The sequence below is a fragment of the Equus quagga genome, chromosome 14 (assembly GCF_021613505.1).
Source record: "Equus quagga isolate Etosha38 chromosome 14, UCLA_HA_Equagga_1.0, whole genome shotgun sequence".
NCBI classification, from domain to species: Eukaryota; Metazoa; Chordata; class Mammalia; order Perissodactyla; family Equidae; genus Equus; species Equus quagga.
This window is the reverse complement of record NC_060280.1, coordinates 14,559,793-14,578,217: the sequence shown is the minus strand read 5'-3', so window position 1 is coordinate 14,578,217 and position 18,425 is coordinate 14,559,793. Positions and strand designations below refer to the sequence as shown.

General features: G+C 48.9%; 1 protein-coding gene across 4 annotated transcripts in view; it reads left to right on the top strand.

The window, feature by feature from the left end:
* The window catches only part of INSC (INSC spindle orientation adaptor protein), a 126,755-nt gene that overhangs the window by 22,718 nt on the left and 85,612 nt on the right, over positions 1 to 18,425 (top strand). For 2 of the 4 annotated variants that reach the window (XM_046684831.1, XM_046684830.1), the window contains exons 1-2: positions 6,421 to 6,558; positions 11,154 to 11,254. In XM_046684831.1, the coding sequence (XP_046540787.1) occupies positions 6,520 to 6,558; positions 11,154 to 11,254 (140 nt within the window). In that variant the 5' untranslated portion in view covers positions 6,421 to 6,519. Of the gene's footprint in view, positions 1 to 6,420; positions 6,559 to 11,153; positions 11,255 to 18,425 lie in introns of those variants that run through there. The other 2 variants (XM_046684833.1, XM_046684832.1) reach the window with 1 other exon arrangement.

Genomic DNA, 18,425 nt, shown 5'->3' with positions numbered 1-18,425 from the left:
CATCTTTTTTCCATCTTTTGGCCTTGTCACATTGTAGCTTTCCAGTTGCTCTGGCATAACTCAATATGCAGAAAGGGGAAGAGAGAGGGACCATGGAGAAACGTGCCTTCTATTACAGTATAATTTAAAATTGTTCAAGACCTCACAATTTTATTGATTCCTAGGTAACTTTTTGAGTGGAGAAATTACAATAGGTTAGGGTGGTTGAAGAAGGCCTCCCAGATGAAGTAGGATTACAGCTGAATCCTGAAACATTGGTGTTAACTGGAGATAGAAAAAGAGAATTAAGGAGATTTCACGTTGGGTTCTGGGGTGCCATTACCAATGCATAGAATTACGGAAGAGCAAAATGCTTTTGCAGAGCCATGGAACACACTGTTGGGGAATGACTAACATTTATTGAGCTGCTACTCTGTGTTAGACACTGTGCAATGCACTGCTCAGATGCTGCTGTCACATGTGGTAGATTAGACATAAATGAGCCTTGATAAGACAGCATTCTGTGAATGGACTGCTTTCATGTTTGGTCCGTTCTGTGCCCCAATTAATTAACTCAAATAGTCATATGTGGACCATGTGGTCTATGTACCCGATACCACGCCCAACATAATGGATTCTTTATCCATTGAGGATGTTATGACAGTGACAATAGGATTTGTCGAGAATGATTGTGTTATGCTCTCACTCTGGGTCATTCTATATACATACAATGGTCCTAGGGTAGGTTCTGGTTCTCTTTCTGGTTCTTTTTGTTAATGAGCTGATGAGAACCCTTTGCCCTTGTGGCTGAGCCAAGGTTGTGGTTCAGGCTGGATTCTCCTTTGAATGCCCCACACAACTTAGGTCACACAGGGTATGAGCTAGGATGTTAATTATTCCTTCAGGGCCAATGTTGCTAACCACCGAAGATGTCTTAGTGTTGTTGTTTGTGCTTATTCAAAGCGTGGTCTCTATGTGCTAGGTCTTTATCAAACCTCTTCTGTGGAAGGCTTTTCTTCCTCCCAGTGTATTTAATATATTCTACTTTTTAATCCCTTTAGTGAGAAGGAGCTCTCTGGGCCTGAGGTCTGGGTAGAAAATAGCTCTTTCATTGGACGCAAAGATGGATATCATGAGACTTCCTATGTAGCACCATTTACTGGCCCCCGGGTCAAAGTAGCTTATGGTATTATTATTTCACTTGCTCTTAAGTATCATGCAGGCTACATGATCTTATGTGATTCTCACAATAATCCTGAGAGTAGGTTCTGTCCCCATTTTACAAAGGAAGAGGCTGAAGGTCAGAGAGGCCTGGTAAGGGGCAGAACTGCACTTGGAATCCCAACGCTGACCTTTTGGATTTCCATGACCTCATCATGCTACTTTCCAAATGTTATTGAGCAAACTCCAGTTTGGAGGATTTGGGGAGGAAATAAAATCAGAGAAGGTTGGATTATCATGGTTGTTGACATAACACTGCCATCTGCTCACGGCTTTAGAAGTAAGAGAAAATCATATTAGTGAAACTGCAAAAGACTGTACACTTCCCTCTCCTGCGTCCTCTTTCCCAAGGGTATGTAGAACCCCTCAACCTGGGTCCTCCCCATGACTCAGAGAGGGAAACAGCTTGCCCGGTGTGACCTCTGAGTGTGATTTATGAAACAGGATGTATCCAAATTTTCACCACATTGGAGCTATTCAATTTTCTCTAATGGCCTTTATCCGAGAGTTATGTCTATTCATGGCAGCCATGGCCAGTAAGTCATTAGCTGAAAGTATACTGATTGTTAATTTTAGCACCCTGGGACCTGGGCCCAGTGAGAGAGGGCTCTCGTTTTTGCAAATCAAAGCTAAGGAACATTTGAACATTGGCTAACATTCACATCAGGAAAAGTTCGAAAGTAAGAAGGGATAATTAAAAAGTTAAAGAATGGAAAGCAGTTGACTAGCTGGACAGAGTTGAGGAGGAGGCAGAATGGCCTCCATCTGGCTGCCTCCCTGCTGCTAGCTACTGTCCTCACCAGAATACACGAGAACCAATCTTTCTATCAAGTGCCCTGCGTGCCAGGTCCTTCACATATGTGGTCTCACCGGTCTGCGCTGCAGTGCCATTTCATCCTCGTTTGTCCTTATTACATAGCCCGCTTTACAGATGAGGAGACCTAGTGCCCAAGGGCTCACTGCTAGTAGCTGGTGGAGCTTGGATTTGAAGTGGGGCAGTCTGACTCCAAAGCTGCATTCTTACCTGACAGAGCTCTGGGTCAGGGCGGCCCCAAGGCCCAGCTGAACCTCCATCGGGAGCTGCCCTCTGCCTAAAGTCTTGGAGGTCTAGGGCACCAGTTTCTCACTTTTGACCTTCAAAAATCCCCAAGGGCAGCTCCCAGATGCCAGTACCTGCAGTTTCCTTGTGTAGCTCAGGGCTGGGCGTCCCTCTGATGGGCAGCTGGGGTGTTGAAGTCCCAGAGCCAGGAAGGGTGCACTCTGAGACACAAGGTGGGGGGAGACATGGCTTTCCTGGCTCTGAGAGCCTGGGCCTCCCTCCAGGACCCCCACAGCCCCTTCAGGGGAGGCTGCCTGTGGGCTGGCTTTCACAAGTTGGAGCCGTTTTGAGGATGGGTGGTCCTATCAGTCAGGGACTGGGGCACGTGGGCCTCGGCGAGGAGAGCTTGACTCTGGGCTCCTTTCTCTCCGACCTCTGGGACTCATGGGCACCTCTGAGTCAACCTGCCTGTCCTGTTCCCAGGCTGAGCTGAATCAGACCAGGAATCCCTGGAATTTCCCTGCCCACTGTCCATTCCCTGTGCTCAGTAACCACAGCAGAGGAGAAAGAGCAGGAGTGAGCATCCCGTTTTACCAATGGGGAACTGCGGCACCACTGACTTCCTAGGGTGAATCACTCTGCACCCGAGTGGGTCTCTCTGGGCTCCTACCACTCAAAAGCTTCTTTGGATTTCCCATGGGAGGAGTTTATGGGAGTGAGGAGACCTGGGTGCAGGTGCCAGGTGTAGCTCGGCTTGCTGTGTGACCTTGGGCAAATCTCTTCCCCTCTCTGAATGTGTCTCTCCATCTGTCCATGTTTAACTCTCTGTGCTTCAGTTTCTCATCTGAAAATGGGGATAACAGTAGTAACCAACTTCGTGGGGATATTTTGAGTATTAAATGTAAAGCATTTAGAACAGTGCCTGACATATAGTTATCACCCAATGAGTGTTTCTCCCTCTTGTCCTCCTCATTATTGTTGTTGTTTTAATATTATTATTATCATGGCTCTCATTAAAAGGAGGTAATCTCTAAGGCCCTGTACCGGTTCTAATATTCTCAGGTTATGAAGTGAACTCCTCCAAGAAGGCTGCCTGGGTTTCGGCTGGGAGCTGTAGTCTTTGCCCTGTCAAGTTCATCGACATGTTTGTGCAGATGGGATCCCTGGGTGAAGCCTAGAAAGCAGATGTATCCAGCTAATCAGGCGGATGCTCGGGACCTTGTCTGTGCTTTGCAGAAACTGTTCTGGCTCCAGAATTGAAGGGCGGGGCCAAGGTCTGGATGGACCCCCTCTAAGTGATGCGCAGTCCTTCTGGGTTGTCTGGCCAGGGTTTTCAGGACCTGAGGAGACAAGGCCCGGCTCGGTGAGCCCTGAGGTCTGTTCTACCTGCTTGCTGGCCTCTGTTGCCTGACAGCTGTGAGGGGCCGTCGGGTTCCTCAGGGACCCAGAGCTCTCTATATTTCATGAGGCTCGGTCCATGCTGCAGGGCTGGGTGGCAGCTTGCTTGGTTTCTTGCATCTCCCCTGGGAATGAGGGCTCTTAAAGTATCTGATTGCTGTGAGATGCTGGCCACCACAGCTAGCAACATGGAGATATCTCTGATGACCACTGCCACCCTCCCACAGGTCAGTCAGAGGCCCAAAGTGGAGCTGAGAATGTAGGCTCATTGTCATTACTTCCCAAAGCTCATTGCAGCCCTCCATTCCATGCCCAGGTCTCTACCTCTTCAGCCCCAGGGCTTTCGTGGCTCCCCTGGGAGCTTGCATCTGTCTCTTAAATGAACCCCTTCTGCTAGTCTCACTTCCTGGAGTCCATCCACTCCACTGCTCACCATGGGAGCTGAAATGCCACTCTGATCATTTCACTCTCCTGCTCAGACACCTTCACTGGCTCCCTACCACCCACAGGATAGAGTCCAAAGAATCAGTTCCTTTCATGTGCAGGGCCATAGAGGCACCTTCCCTCCAAACCCCTGGTAGCCGTCTGGGTCCCTGAATACCTGCTACATTTTCTGGTCTCCGTGCCATAGCTCACACTGCTCTCTTGGCTCTGAAGGTCCTTGTACCTTGTACCTGGCAAAATCCCACTCTGCATTTAAGAGCCAGTTCAGGTGTCTCTTCCTCGTAGAAGTCTGTCAGCTGAAAGTGACCACTCTTTTTTCTGCATTTCTATGCCACTGGGACAGTTTCCTCTAAACTCCACCACCAGCCCAGAGGGCTCCAGGGTTCTAGAAACATTTGCAGTTCCCTAATTTTACCATACTCCTGATCCTATGCCTTTCACATACTCTTCTCTCTGCCCATATAACCTTCCTTCTGGCTCCTTCTCCTTCCTCTTTTCCATGTGCTTCTTTCAAGTGTCAGCTTTGGGGTCATGCCCTGAGAAACTTTCCATGACCCCTCTCCCCACCTTCCATTCTGACCTAGGACGGCTTGGAAGCCCTCGGGACTTCCCTTAGCATCTCCTTGGTTACCTCTTATTGCAGTTTTCATGCACCACTGGGACTGTCTGCTGTCCCACCTGTCTGTCTGTCTGGGAGATTGATGAGCACAGAGCTGGGAGTGGGAAGGCGGGCTGCGCAGCTGGGTACAACCAGACAGAGAGGACTACAAGAACTCAGGAGGGACAGGGGGCTTTGTCTCAAAGGGTGTTAGGGGCAGAGCCCTTTCTATGCAGTGCGTAAGGTTGCAAAAGGCCCTCCCATATTGTCTCACTGAGTACTCAAAACAACGTGGTGAAATAGGTATCTTGGTCTCCCGTTTAGCAATGAGAAAGCTAGGTTCCTTCAACAAGAGCCCAGCCGGTCAACAGGTGTTTACTGAGCTGATGGTTGTGCGCAGGGCGCTGGCAGGCACGGGAGGCGGAGGGACACAGCAGTGAGCAGCCCACACCTCCAGTCCCTGCCCTGGGATCCTCGGGGGACAAAGACGATAAGCTAATTTCACAGTTAATGTTTAATTACAATTGTGATAAATCCTACGGAGGAGAAACCACCAGGGGGTAGGGGATCAAATGAGAAGGGACTTGGCTGAATCCCTGAGTCCCATTCCTCTCCTGCCCTCAGTTGCCTCCTCCCTGTACCCAGCGCTGCTGGAGCTTAACTGCTTTGCACAATATTTACCGTCCGGGCCCTGTTGACAGCCCTAATGGATCTGCAGATTAAACAATCCCAGCCCTGCCTTGAGCTTTGCTCGGATTGGCCCATTAGACAACGGCAGAAGCTGCCCTTGCTCCTGGTTCTTAATGGAATAATTTAATGTAAATAGCCTCCATTTCCTCTAGAGTCCAGGCTGGCTTGTTAGTCAAAAGGAGGTGAGCAAGGGCTGTCTCTAATGGGATGCAGAAGCAGAAATGAGCTGTCCAAATGAGCAGTTGTCGCAGCAGGCATTGAATTAAATCAGAGACACTTAAGGCTTCAAGTCCTTCTTGTAAACTAGCTGCTTCTAGTGGGGGAGGTGCAGCCGGGGGCCCTGCAGAACCAAGACTGCAGGCTTCAGGGTGGGATCTTCTGTGAATCAGGAAGGCCCTTGGGCAGGGGGCGGAGGTGATGGCCTTTCCTCTTTCTTGGTCGCTCCGGTGTGTGTCCTTTTCACCTCTCTCATGGGCAACGCAGCATCTCTGCCCAGAGACCTTTTTCTCAACTCCTCCTTCCACAAGGAAGGACGCTCCCTCTTTGAAGCTACTGTGTGCCAAGCATATGATATTATATCTTATTATTACAGTCGTGCATCGCCTAATGACGGGGACATGCACTGAGAAATGTGCTATTAGGTGATTTCGTAGTTGTGCAAACTCATGGAGTATGCTTACACAAAACTAGATGGTATAGCCTACTACACACGTAGGCTCTGTGGTACTAACCTTATGGGACGAGCGTCATATTTGCAGTCCGTCTTTGATGGAAATGTCATTTGCAGTGTGTACTATCTGTTATATTATGTTATACTAATGATCGGGGACTTTTGTGAGTGATCTCATTTCACCCTTGTGACTCTCCTGGGAGGCAGATATAATCAAGGAAAGCAACACTCACAGGGGTGGATGGTTTTCCCAAGGTCAGGTACTAATAAGGCACGGAGTCAGGATTTGAATCCAAATCCATCAGGCTCCAAAATTCAAGTTCTATTTGCAACACCAGTGAGGACAGACGGCGTGGGGCAAAGGGGTTACCTTGAGTGCTGTTACCACACCAGGTTTGTTTTTGCCCGTCACCGGGAAAGCCAAACACCAAGACGACAAGATTGCAGCAGAGAGAGGCAGCCATATGAGGCAACTGGAGAATGAGTCTCAAGACTGCTTCCCTGAAAATAGGGACTCAGGTATATTTATGGATGGGGGTGAGGTGGTCTGAAATGTGGAGATAGGTGATTGGAGGCGAGGAGAGGTGAGGGAATTGATAATCTGCGCAAGCGTAGTCAGACTCCATGCCTCTTCATAGGACGCATGCTCACAAAATGGTGGCGTTGGCTTGATCTGAGGGTGGAGTTTTTAGCCTCTTGACATGAAAACGTCACTTATCAGACATCTGAGCAGGTCCAGTTGATGAGTTGGTGGTCTCAACTGGCCTGAAGTGGACAAGGGGTTCTAATTCCTGAAAAACAGATCACACACCCATTACCATGGTGACCCAGGCGCCAGGGAGATGTTCTCCATAGGATCTTAGTGGGAATCAGATAGCATATTGCCTAAGCAGCACAGTTAACAACGATGGGTTAAACAGCTAAAAGCTATAATCAATAGCTGCAATAAGGAAAAAAACCTTTAGTTCCTAGCGACTTAATCATCAATGGCTAACTGGTTGCTGGTTTCAGTGCTTTCTTGGTTTCCTGACACGCTGTGTAGCTTTGGAGGGGTTCTACTCTGAATCTCTCCCCAGTAGGAGGAGTCGACTTAGGGCCGTGGGTGGGGGTGGCTGCAAAGGCAGCAGGCCCTGGGGCTTCCCTGGAGGCGGCAATTTTTAAAAAGGTCTCTCTGTAAAACTGGTGACACTTTGAGGCTTCAGCTGGGACTGTGGTCTCTTCCCCCACGGCCCCTTAGGTCCCCTAACTCTGTCACAAAAGGAACCAACAAATGAGGAGCAGAAGAGAGGCCCCCTCTCCCTGTGCCCCTCCTCCTCCTGCTATCGTGTGCAGTGTTCGCTCTTTCTTCTTCTCTCTCAGGACTGTTCCTTTGTCCTCTGGCTGTGTCATTAAAGGCTAGCACCAGAGGAAGCTGGAGGACTGACAGTCTGGGAGGTGGGAGCAGTGGGGGCACTGGTGAGAGGAAGAGGGCTGGGCTGTCTGTGAAGGGTGGGGGCTGGGTGTTGCCACCATGGAGTGCAGTCAGCCTGCACATGTCACATGTCACCTGTTTGTTGCTCTTAGCATCTTCACTGCTCCAGCACCTCCCCTCCAATCATAAAACCTGGATATGAGTCCTCTGTCACCTACTAGCTGTGTGATCTTGGGCAATGCACACACTTCCACTGAATTTCAGAGGCCTCGTCTGTAACAATGGGATGATGATAGTATTAAATGAGTTAATACCATATGAAACATTTAGAACAGTGCCTGGCACGTAGTACACATTCAATAAATATTAGCTATCATTATCACCATTGCCATTATTATTATTATTATATTAGAGGCACTTTATAAACATCAGCTGGGTTGAATTTTTTTTTTTAAAGATTGGCCCCTGAGCTAGCATCTGTTGCCAATCTTTTTTTCTCTTTTTCCTCTCCCCAAAGCCCCCTGGTACGTAGTTGTATATTCTAGTTATAGGTCCTTCTAGTTCTGCTATGTGGGATGCTGCCTCAGCATGGCTTGATGAGCAGTGTTAGGTCCACACCCAGGATCTGAACTGGCGAAACCCTCAGCTACCGAAAGTAGAGTGCACGAACTTAACCACTCGGCCACAGGGACGGCCCCTGGCTTGAATTCTTGGTATTCTCTGCCTCACCTTCCAGATATTCTTTTATCCCCAGTGAACGTGAGCTGTGGCTCCTCTGATTGCTATCTGATTCACGATCGCGGCTTCGACCATGCGGGCCATTATGTAAAGTCCTGGGCCCAGTCTCACGTTGAGCAGGATGTGGTTTCAGACATCATGGAGTCTGGTGCCACTGGAGAAAAGAGGCGGGCCTAATTAACACAGTCTGTGAATAGGGTGGTGATACACACACACCCAGATGCCCCCAGGAGGCCTCCCCAGCCTGTGGGATCACACGCGATTATGTGAACCCAGGTTTTGTTAGCTACTGGGCTCCACCGTATAACTGCTGGGAAGCCATGGATGCAATGGATGATCAAGGCCATCTCCCCAGGGGGCTTAGCAAAATCAAGGTGTATTAGGTTTATTGCATTCCCGTGAGCTAAGTGCCCAGTGGTCCCTACTGAAAAGGAAGTAGATCTTCGGGCATGACTTGTTCCTACTGTGCCCCAGCTGGCTTCTGTCTGAAGGGCTCACAGAGCAGTGATGAGGAATCTGTTCTAGATTTTTGCAGTCACCAAGCTATGTTCCTAGAATCTGCCTCTTAGAGACTCAGAACACCTGCTTGCATCCAGGCTTCTGCTCATGACTGGTCCCCCAGATACAACTGGATCAGGTCCAGAGATTCCTCCAATATGCTAGGGCATGCTTCACCTTGTCCTACAGAATCCTTCCTGGTCCACGCTTTAAAGGACTTTGAGCTTCCGTACCGTCTCTCTCTCCTCAGCTGCCTTAAGCTTTAATTCCCTCTTCGCCGTTTTCACTCTGCCCCTTTTTATTCTCCATAATGGAGATGCTTGCTCACTGCTCTCTGATCACAGCATAGCATTCACTTTGAGAAGCTGGTATTTCCCTTTTTGGTTCTTTAATCAAAGGTATCAAAAAGGGAACAAATACCTCATTTCGTTGACTCCAGCTTTTCTTTTGTGCTATCCTTTCCAGGCTGCTGACTCACTGGGTTCCAAAAATATACCTTCTCAATAATGGAAATAATGATAGAAATAACAATGGTGACACTACTGATGACAGGGAGCACTCACTGAGCACTCTCATGTGCTCCGTGCTTTATACCTTTATCTAATTTCCTCCATCTCCCCTAGCATAGCTGACCACGGGTGAACACGCAGCACACCCCCAGGGCATCCTAATAATAACAGTTACTGTTTATTTAGCTCTCACCCTGGCCTGACGTATCTATATTCCTTATCTCCTGTCATCGTTATAATTGCCCTGTAAAATTGTTCTCAGTTGCAGATGAAGAATTAGGGCTCAACAGAAATGTATTAAAAATTCATTCCGCTCATTATTTTGAGAGACACACACAGTGCTTTGCTAAGGGCGTGGCCCTTGGCTCAGCGCCTGGAACACAAGCAGTCCCTGTCCTCAAGGGACTCCAGTCTAGTGGGGTCCGCAGACCAGGAAACAGGCAGTGGCACAGAGTCTCTGGAATTATCTAGAGCTCTAGTTTATTCTGAACTCCTGCCTCCCCATTCTTTTGAGATCGACTCTTTTATTTTTCTTTACAGGCGTAATAAGGAGTACTTTATGTCCAGCCACGTCACTATTAATTGAAGTCCTCCTCTGCTCTTTTCTCGTAAGGGTCACTTGTAATCATGGAATAAGAGTTTAATTTTTCTGGACTTACCTTGTTCTCCTTAGCAGTATCTTTCCACAAGTTCATATTTGTGTTTTCTCTGAATGTCTCGAAATCTGCTGCCCTCAAGCTCAGGGCATGACAGGTGACAGCCAACCTTCTCTTCTATTGCTTTACTTAGAAAAGGTGACAGAATCTCCGTTTTCCTCAGGGAGGGCTTCCTCATTGACTTGGAGAAGGAGTTGGCAGAGAGGGAGGGACAGGGAAGGGACAATGTGAGGCAGGAGGAGACAACCAGGTGGGCAGCTGGTTTTGTGGAGGAAGAAGGACACTGTTGTCTTAGTCCAACCTGTGAGGTGCCCGCAAGCCAAGTGGGTCCTCAGCGCTGGGGATTGGAGCCCTCAGAACGTGGTCCACCTTTATCAGTTAGGCTGCTTTGGGCTATACAGAACCAGAATCCTCGCTTAAAGTGACTTCAACAAGAACTCATTATCTTCCATGGTGGGAAGCCTAGAGGTGGGCCCGACTCCAGGGTTAGTTGATTCAGTGGCTCAATGATCAAGGACCCAGATTTTTTCTCTGTGTGCCAGCTTTCATCTCCAGCTAGGTCATCTCTTGATTGCCAGATGGTCTCTAGCAGCAATAAAGTGACATGCTCACTTGTTCGGGTCCAATGGGAGAGATATTGACCCACCTTGTGGCTTACGGTTAGGAAAAGGAAGACTTTTCCTAGAAGCAGTCCTTTCATGGCTCATTGGTCCCAGCTGAGCCCCATGCCCATTCCTGAACCCATTACTGGCAGTTTGGGTGAAATTACATTATGCGAAGTAGAATGGATTTGGGGAAGCAACCACCATGCCTATTACAGAGTCACATTTCCCAGACGCAATTGAAGTGAGTAACCCAGGGCTATGATGATATATGGTTAGGGAATTAGCATGTAGAGTTGCCAGATTTAGCAAATAATACAGGATGTTCAGTTAAATGTGAATTTCAGATAAACCATAGATACTTTTTAAGTACAAGTATGTCCCATGCAATGTTTGCTGGTCTGTGTGTCCCAGTGTTGGGCAAGAAGAAAAATGGGTTAGGCAAATGTTTGGCAATGAGATGTAAGAAAAGATTGTAGGGGTTCGTAGTGGGCTGGGGACTTAGAACCAACATCCAATCTGAGTCCTGCATTACTTGTGTGAGGACGGCAGAGTGTAAACTGGTTCAGAAAGCAGAGGAAGGCCTGGGGTCCTTTCCTCCACACCTGCCTTGGCTCCTGGTGGCCAGGATCCAGGAGAGAAAGTGATTGCGCCTCCTCTCTCGGGGCCTCATTGACCCCGTCCTGCCCTCTCTTTCCAGGGCCCCAACCGCTGTGGGCAGGCTCTGCTGCAGATTGGGATCAACATGATGGCGCTGCCTGGAGGCCGCCACCTGGACTCCATGCCCCTGCCGGGTCAGCGGTAAGTCCCACGGCCGTCTCTAAGGGTGAGGCCTGCTCTGTCCGGACTCTGGCTGAGGCCCAGCCCCAGGATCCTGAGGCTGCAGGTGGCCCCATCTCTCCTTGCGCTGTCCTGGAGAGGAAGCTTAGGACGAGGTATTGGGATGACACGTTCACTCAGCAAATACAAGTGTAACTGGGCTTTGGGACACGGAGGAGTCAGCCACGTGCCGCCCCTGAGGAGCTGCTGTCTAAGATCCAGGCAGACAATGAAACAAAGGATGGAGTGGGGTGTGCTGCTAAGATGAGGGACCCCAGAGGAGGCTCCTGATCCCAGCTGGGCCAGGAGGCTGGAGCCACTGGGGGCCTCAGGGTGAGTGAAGGCCCTCTCTGAGCCTCTTGGAAGGGGTCACTCTACCCTTAGGTGTCTTCTCTTTTCCCTAGAGCACCAGAGAGAGGACTGGCCACAGAACTGATCCTTGGGAAATACTTGTGCCCTGAGTGGGCAGTGTAGGGAGGAGGAAAGAGGAATCCACTGAGCGGAAGGTGAAGCCCAGGTGATGAGGTGAGAAGAAGGAGAGACGTGGGGACACCAGAGGTGCCTTCACACAGCTTAGAAGTGTGGACACCTGGCTGGTCCTAGACGCTTGAGCCAGAGCCAAAGGTAGAAGTATCAGGACAGCAAATCTGTGATGACCAGCTGTCCCTGTCTGCCCGGGATTGTCCTGATTTCGGCGCTGAAATTCCCGTGTCCTTGTCCAGGCAAACTGGACTGGTTGGTCAGTCTAATGCAAGTTTGGTCTGTGGAGGAACCTTGAACCTGAGGGCTCAGGGCTTCTGCTTAGCACTTTTTGTTTTTTTCAATTTTTGGCTGAGACATTTTGATGGGGCCGTTTTGAGTCAACCGAATCCAAGTGGCCCTTTCAAGGCTCTTAAATCATTGTCGTTGTTTTCTTTTACGTATCACAGCAGCGCTGACATCTTCGCTTACTCCATCCTTGACTCCCACCTGAATTACAGGGGATATCAACTTACTTACATCATTCATTTCTATGTTGTTTGTTTTGGTTTTTGAGGGTTTTTTTTTTTTTTTGAATGTGTATTGCTTTTAAAATCAGAAAAATTTATTAAATCTTTGCTAAAAATCAACTAGAACTGGGTTAACCTCTATGACGGCATTAGTCTGCCTCTCCAAAGCCATCATTATAAAGAGGTTTGAGGTATGAAATGCAGCTCATGCATGTTACTGAGGGCGGAGAACACTGTTAGCGGTGTAGTTAAGAAGTTCCTATGCAGCATGATGCTGAGGATAAGGATCATAGGGCGACCCAAGTATCTTTCCACACAGTGTGTCTGAGGTAGAGCCCAGAGACAGTGAGATGCAAACCTGTCAGGATATATGTGCGTTCTCAGCAATGGAGACTTGGCTCTTACCTTCATGAGATGAGCAAGCATCACACATGTCTGCCTGGCTTCAGAGCTGGGCTCTACCTCTCACCATGTGTGGCCTTGTGCAAGTTCCTGAACCCCAACAGCTCCTCGGTTCCCTCATGTATAAAACAGGGTTGATAACAGTACCTGCTCCATAGGGTTGATGTGCAGATTAAATGAGTAAATATATGCAGAGTCTGTCACATAGTGAGCGCCATGTAAGAGGAGCTGTTATTGATTGAGTGAGTATTGCATGTCAGAGGCCCACTGTGGCTCTTCATGCAGCTGATCTTAGAGAATTCTTCCAGAAATCCCTCTCCTGACCCCTCACTCTCAGCAAATGACCTCACTGAGAAAATAGTAAGTCACAGATGGACGCTCCCAGCAGCCTAATATTTTAAACCAAGAGGAACCGTGATTGTTCTAGATGAAGTGGAGTCTTAGTCTTCTGGCTCCTGTCCTGCCGGGGCAGTCAGTCAGGAACTGTGTAGCCAGATGGGCAGTGGGAGCTCTGGCAGCAGGGGACATCTGTTTGGGACGCCTCCACAGGGCTCCTGGGTCCTGGGATGGTCAGAGCAGAGCCCCTGCTGGGGGAGGGGACACTGTTGTCACAGGGCAGTTTAGGATGGTGGTTAGGAGTGGGGACTGCCTCAGCTTGCTTCTTGGTTCTGCTACTTATTAGCTGTAACCTTGGGCTTCAGTTTCTTTATGTATGAAATGAGGATATTTATGCTAATGTCATCGGGTTGTTATGAGAATTTACAATAATCTGTATAAAGCAGCTGCCTGCACGTGGGAACTGCTCAGCCCATGCGGACTTCTTCAGATGAAGACCAGGAGCCGAGACTATGAGGCCGGGGTGGGTCAGATCCCGGCACCCTTTCAGCCCCTGGGAACCGCTGACTCTCTCTCTCCCACTTACAACGACCTCAGAAGTTTTAAGGATAAAAGGAAGTTAAATTACATGACAATGATTTAGGAATCGAATTATTACCCTTTGGGAGGCAGGATAAGGTTTCTCACTGATCTTGTACAGCAAATACCTTGGGAGGAAAACCCCAGACTAACAGGACTCCGAGAGTTCTGGCCACAAACACCGCGACCTGTGAAAATGTTTGTTTAGAATGTCTTCAGCCTCACGCTTCTGATGGCGGGTGGGCTGCAGAGGCAAGGTGTCGTTGCCTTTGAATATTCCCAGGCTGGCATTCTCAGGCCTGCCCGGAACATGGGGGAACTGTAACCTCTGGGCCTACCAGCCTATTAATCGTGGGCATTCTGGGGGTTGGTGCATGGGCCATGTTCCCAGACAAGGCTCATGTGCATTTACGAGATGTCAGAGGGTTAATTTGTCAATCTCATGCTGCACTATGGGCAGATAATAGCAGCCACCTCTTCTTTCCTCTTGTTCCAAGCTGCAGAGGCCTCTCTTGTGGGAAATGACACCCTGGTTATTGTCCCCAGATACATAATTAATGCTGGATAATTGACTTCTTTCTGTCGTGTTCTGCTGAAATTGAATTTCACTCTAGTGCCGTCGTTCACCTCAATATACAAAGTAAATAAATACCATCAAGTTGCGTGGGATCATCCAGCAGCCTGAGTGAATCATACGGTGAGGCCTTTGGTAGTTGAGACCCTTATGAGTAAGCAGCATCCAAAAGGGCTTCTGTGGGTGTGGGCTCCTGGAAGAGAGTGGACGGCCGGGAGCACAGTGTTCTGGGCCAGGGATTGGGGTCCCATGCTGCTTGGCGTGGGTGACAGGAGGGGATGTGACAGGGTTCTCAACTCTGACTGTGTCTCAGTCTCCTGGAAGCTTTCATATTGAAAAATAATAAAACAAATGAGCCAAAGAACAAAATCCTACTCTTAGAATCTTCCATGTAGGCCTAAGTGGTTGAAAGCATATAGGCCTGGAAAAGGCCTTGGTCTCAAATCCCAGCTCCACTTCTTACCAGCTGTGTGGCTTTGGCTGTCGCTTAACCTCTCTGAGCACCAGCTTTGTCTTCTATAACAGGGCAGCAGTGGTTGTTGCTTTAAAAGGCTGAGTAAGTGCTGAGGTCCAGGAAGGAAGGTGTCTCTAGGGCCCAGGGTGCTTTGCAGTGCACAGCCCACACTTCAGCACCCCATCCCAGAACAGTAACAAACCCCCCTTCTTCCTCAGCAGGGGAAACACTTGCAGCTCAGGTCCAGATACTTCCCTGCAGACTCAAGGATTTATTGGCGGGCATGAAGGGCAGGAGATCCGCTCCCTGGAGAGCAGGAGACCGTGGCTGCTACGTCCCTGGCTGATGTTCGTTTTCCTCCTGGGTCTCTGGGCTCCTATCTTTGCATCTGTGGTGCTGAGCCTCCTGTGGGCTCTGGGCATGGTGGAGGTGCTGCTGGACCCAGCGATGATGGCCAGCTGTGGTGGTCAGCGTGTTGGCGCCTATCTGCACACTCTCAGGGTGGTACTCCACCTTCATAGCACGGCTCTCATTTTCCGCAGGGATCCTGATAGCCCAGTGCTTTGACCTTGCCATCTCTATGGACAGGTTCCTGCAGGGTGGGATGGAGGCCAGTCTGAGGGACACACAGGGCCATGTCCAGACGTCCTCTTCCTCCCTCCCTTCCTCTCTCCCTCCTTCTTTTCTTCCATTACTTCTCTTACCCACAGATCAAGCTGGAACACCGTGACATTTTCTCTCTGGGTTCCTGCTAATGCGGGTGGGGATGCTGACTAAAGAGCTGGCCTCTGCTGACCCCCATCATGAAGGTGGCTCACTCTTATCCAGCACTTGCTCTGAGCTGGGTGCTTTTACACACAGCAACCCATTTAGTCCTCCTGACAGCCCATCTGCATACTTGTTATTGTCTCTGTTTTGCAAATGAGGGGTCACAGATTGGGTACTCCGGGATGCAGCCTTTGAGATGGAGTTTAGAGTTCAGGATGGTTTTAGGGAGGGCCTGTGGCATCCATAGCTGTGGAAGGGAGAGGAGGGAAGCAGACTCAAGAAGGGGAGCTGCAGTGCAGGCTGGGTGATGACTTCAGCTGACCCCACAGGGAGCTTTGGGATCACAGTTGTTGTTCTTCGGCTTAAGTGGCCAGGGCCTTTACATCCTGCCTTGGTCTGCATTGCAGCGGGTGGCTCCGGGCAGGCATAACCTTGGGTGAGGTGGCTCTAAGACAGTATCTGGAGGACCTGACAGCTGGAGGCTGTTGGCTAATGATACTCCCAGCAGCTGGAGGCAACAAGTCTTTCCTTAAAGGGAACCTGGGTGGCACATCCCAATGTCTATCCCATGAGGAAACTGAGGCTTGAGGAGGTGAAGTGACTCATCTGAGGACAGAGCTGAGGAGGAACAGAGCTCGGGTACGTGTTCCCAGGTGGTGCTTGAACCTGAGAGCTGGCCTGTACTCTACGATGTTCTTGGAGGCGTGGCACAAACTAATCGTTCACTCATTTTTCCCGGTAGTCATTTATTCATTAGCCTTCATCAACATTTTTCTACAAATATGTATTGAATGCCAATCATGTGCCTTTATGGTGGTTGTGTGCTTAAGGACATGTCGGTGATCCACGCGGGCGTGGTCCGTTCCCTCATAGAGCTCACTCATTTATCTCTTGACCTGATCGGGCCTGGATTTGTAGGAAGTGAGCTGCGATGCAGGCTGGACAACAACCTGGGTCTTTCACTTGGGACCTCTCACTGTGAGTGAATCACTTTCTCACCTGGTTTCTCTTCCACCTGGAGTCTGATAAGCCAGCGCCGGATTCAGCTACAGCTAGTGGCAGGTGGCCTCCTGGGTCGCCCCTGGCCTGCCGACTTTCCTGAGCCAGTGGGGGTCGTCACAGACCAGCCTGTCTCCAAGTAGATAATGGCTTGCATGTGTGCAACCCCGGTCTGTGGCTGGTTTTCTGCTGCTGGGCTGTTTTCTGGGCCTGTGGTGAGATGTGCAGACTGTAATTGTCAATGGGATAATTGGCTATTTTTCTGTTATTTAAACCAAAAGGAAGCCCAATCAAAGTTGGAACCAAATTCCCTCCCTTCTCTCGTCTCCTAAGAGAAATCCACAGAAACACAAGGCGGGACCTTGTGAAGGCAGAGGGACAATGAGTCAAGAGTTATTTTTAAGAAGAGAGGTTGGGTTTAAATTCCCAGACAGTGCCGGGAGCTGGTATTGTAGAGGCATTGAAGGTTGTTGCTGGGAGTTTCCTCAGAGCCCATCTGTGCCCTCCCTTCATTATAAGATGGGGAAACTGAGGCCCAGAGAGGGGAATGGAGCTGTCATAATACTCTTCAGGCCCCATCCCACCCAATGCAGAGTCTTGCCCTCCCTGGACTGTGTTTCTTAAGCTCATCCTCCCACCAGCCTCCAGTAAATCCTAGAAGTTCTGTGTCTGAGCCCCAGTGGAATTCTCGTGTAGCAGTAATCTCTAATAGACATCAATTTTATTCATTCATTCATCTGAATGAGATTTACATTAGACTAAGAACTTTGGGCCAGGCCCTGGATTGTATGATAATGATTTATGTAAATGTCATTTTTCCTACTCATGATAAATATCCTGATGGTTGAATTCAATTCCTGGCTATGATTAGAATGCACACAGTAGGAGTTCAGTACGTGGCTGTTGCAATGAATAAATGTTTAATAAATGTTTGATGAATGAATGATAAATAGCTAAAGAGTCTCAGGCGAGAAATGAAATGGCTTGGATTTTGTTCCTTTCTCCAAGATACTCCTTTGTCTCCAGTAAGCTATTCTCATTATTTTTGGTAGAAAACTACTGCTTGGAGGGAAAGAGTAAGCTAGAGTTTTATCTTGATTAATTTAAATACTCTTTCTGAGTGGAAGCCAAAGATTTAATTCATTGATCGAGGCAGAGAGTTGGAGAGACCTTTTATTCCTTCTAAAGAATAGTAATTCAGAAATATTTTTAGTTTTTGGTTTTAGGTTCACTGGAAAAAAAATCTCTGCAATTTCACCATTAAATCTCTTGCAGGAGAACACAGTGCAGGGGGCATGGACAGGAGCCAGAGGCTGGCTTCCCCTCCTTCCTTCCTTTTTTAATTCTTTCCTTCCTTCCTCTCTTCCTCCTTCCCTCCTTCCCTCCCTCCTTCCCTCGCTTCCTCCCTGCCTTACTCCTTCCCTCCCTCCCTCTCTCTCTTCCTCCCTTCCCCTCTTTCTTCCTTTCTTCCTTCGTTCCTTCCCAGCCCTGGCTCTGCACTAACTTGCTGTGTGTCCTTGGAGAATTCTTTTCCCTCTCTGAGCTTTACTTTCTTTATTTGAGGATAAGGAGGTGAGCAAAAGTTTCCCCAGGGACCTTTCAGCTCTAATATTCTAGGAGTTCATGAATGAGTTTTGGATAGTCTGTTCCCTTTTCTGGACAAAAATATTCCACTTTAGTGCATCAGGGCTGGGAAAGCAATGCTATTGACAAAAACAAGGTCTTCTCATTCCTTCCTCTGAAATGTACAAAGAGGCCTAGTGTTTGCCTAGTAGCTGGGATGGAAATTGCAAGACGTACTAGCTTGGGAGCCCCTTCCACATATGAGGGGGTGGCCTGTTCAGGTTTTGTGGAAGCCCTTTGGTACAGCCAAGGGAAGTGTTCTGTGGGGGTATAGGGAGCCCTGCTTTGATGAGATACAATACAGATAAATCCACGGATGCCAGCATTCCAACATGCTTGGTGATTTGAAGTCCTTATTTTCAACTCCATCTCCATCTCTCTGGCTACACTTAGCAACTTGCCGTGTTCCCAACACGTGGTTCCACATCT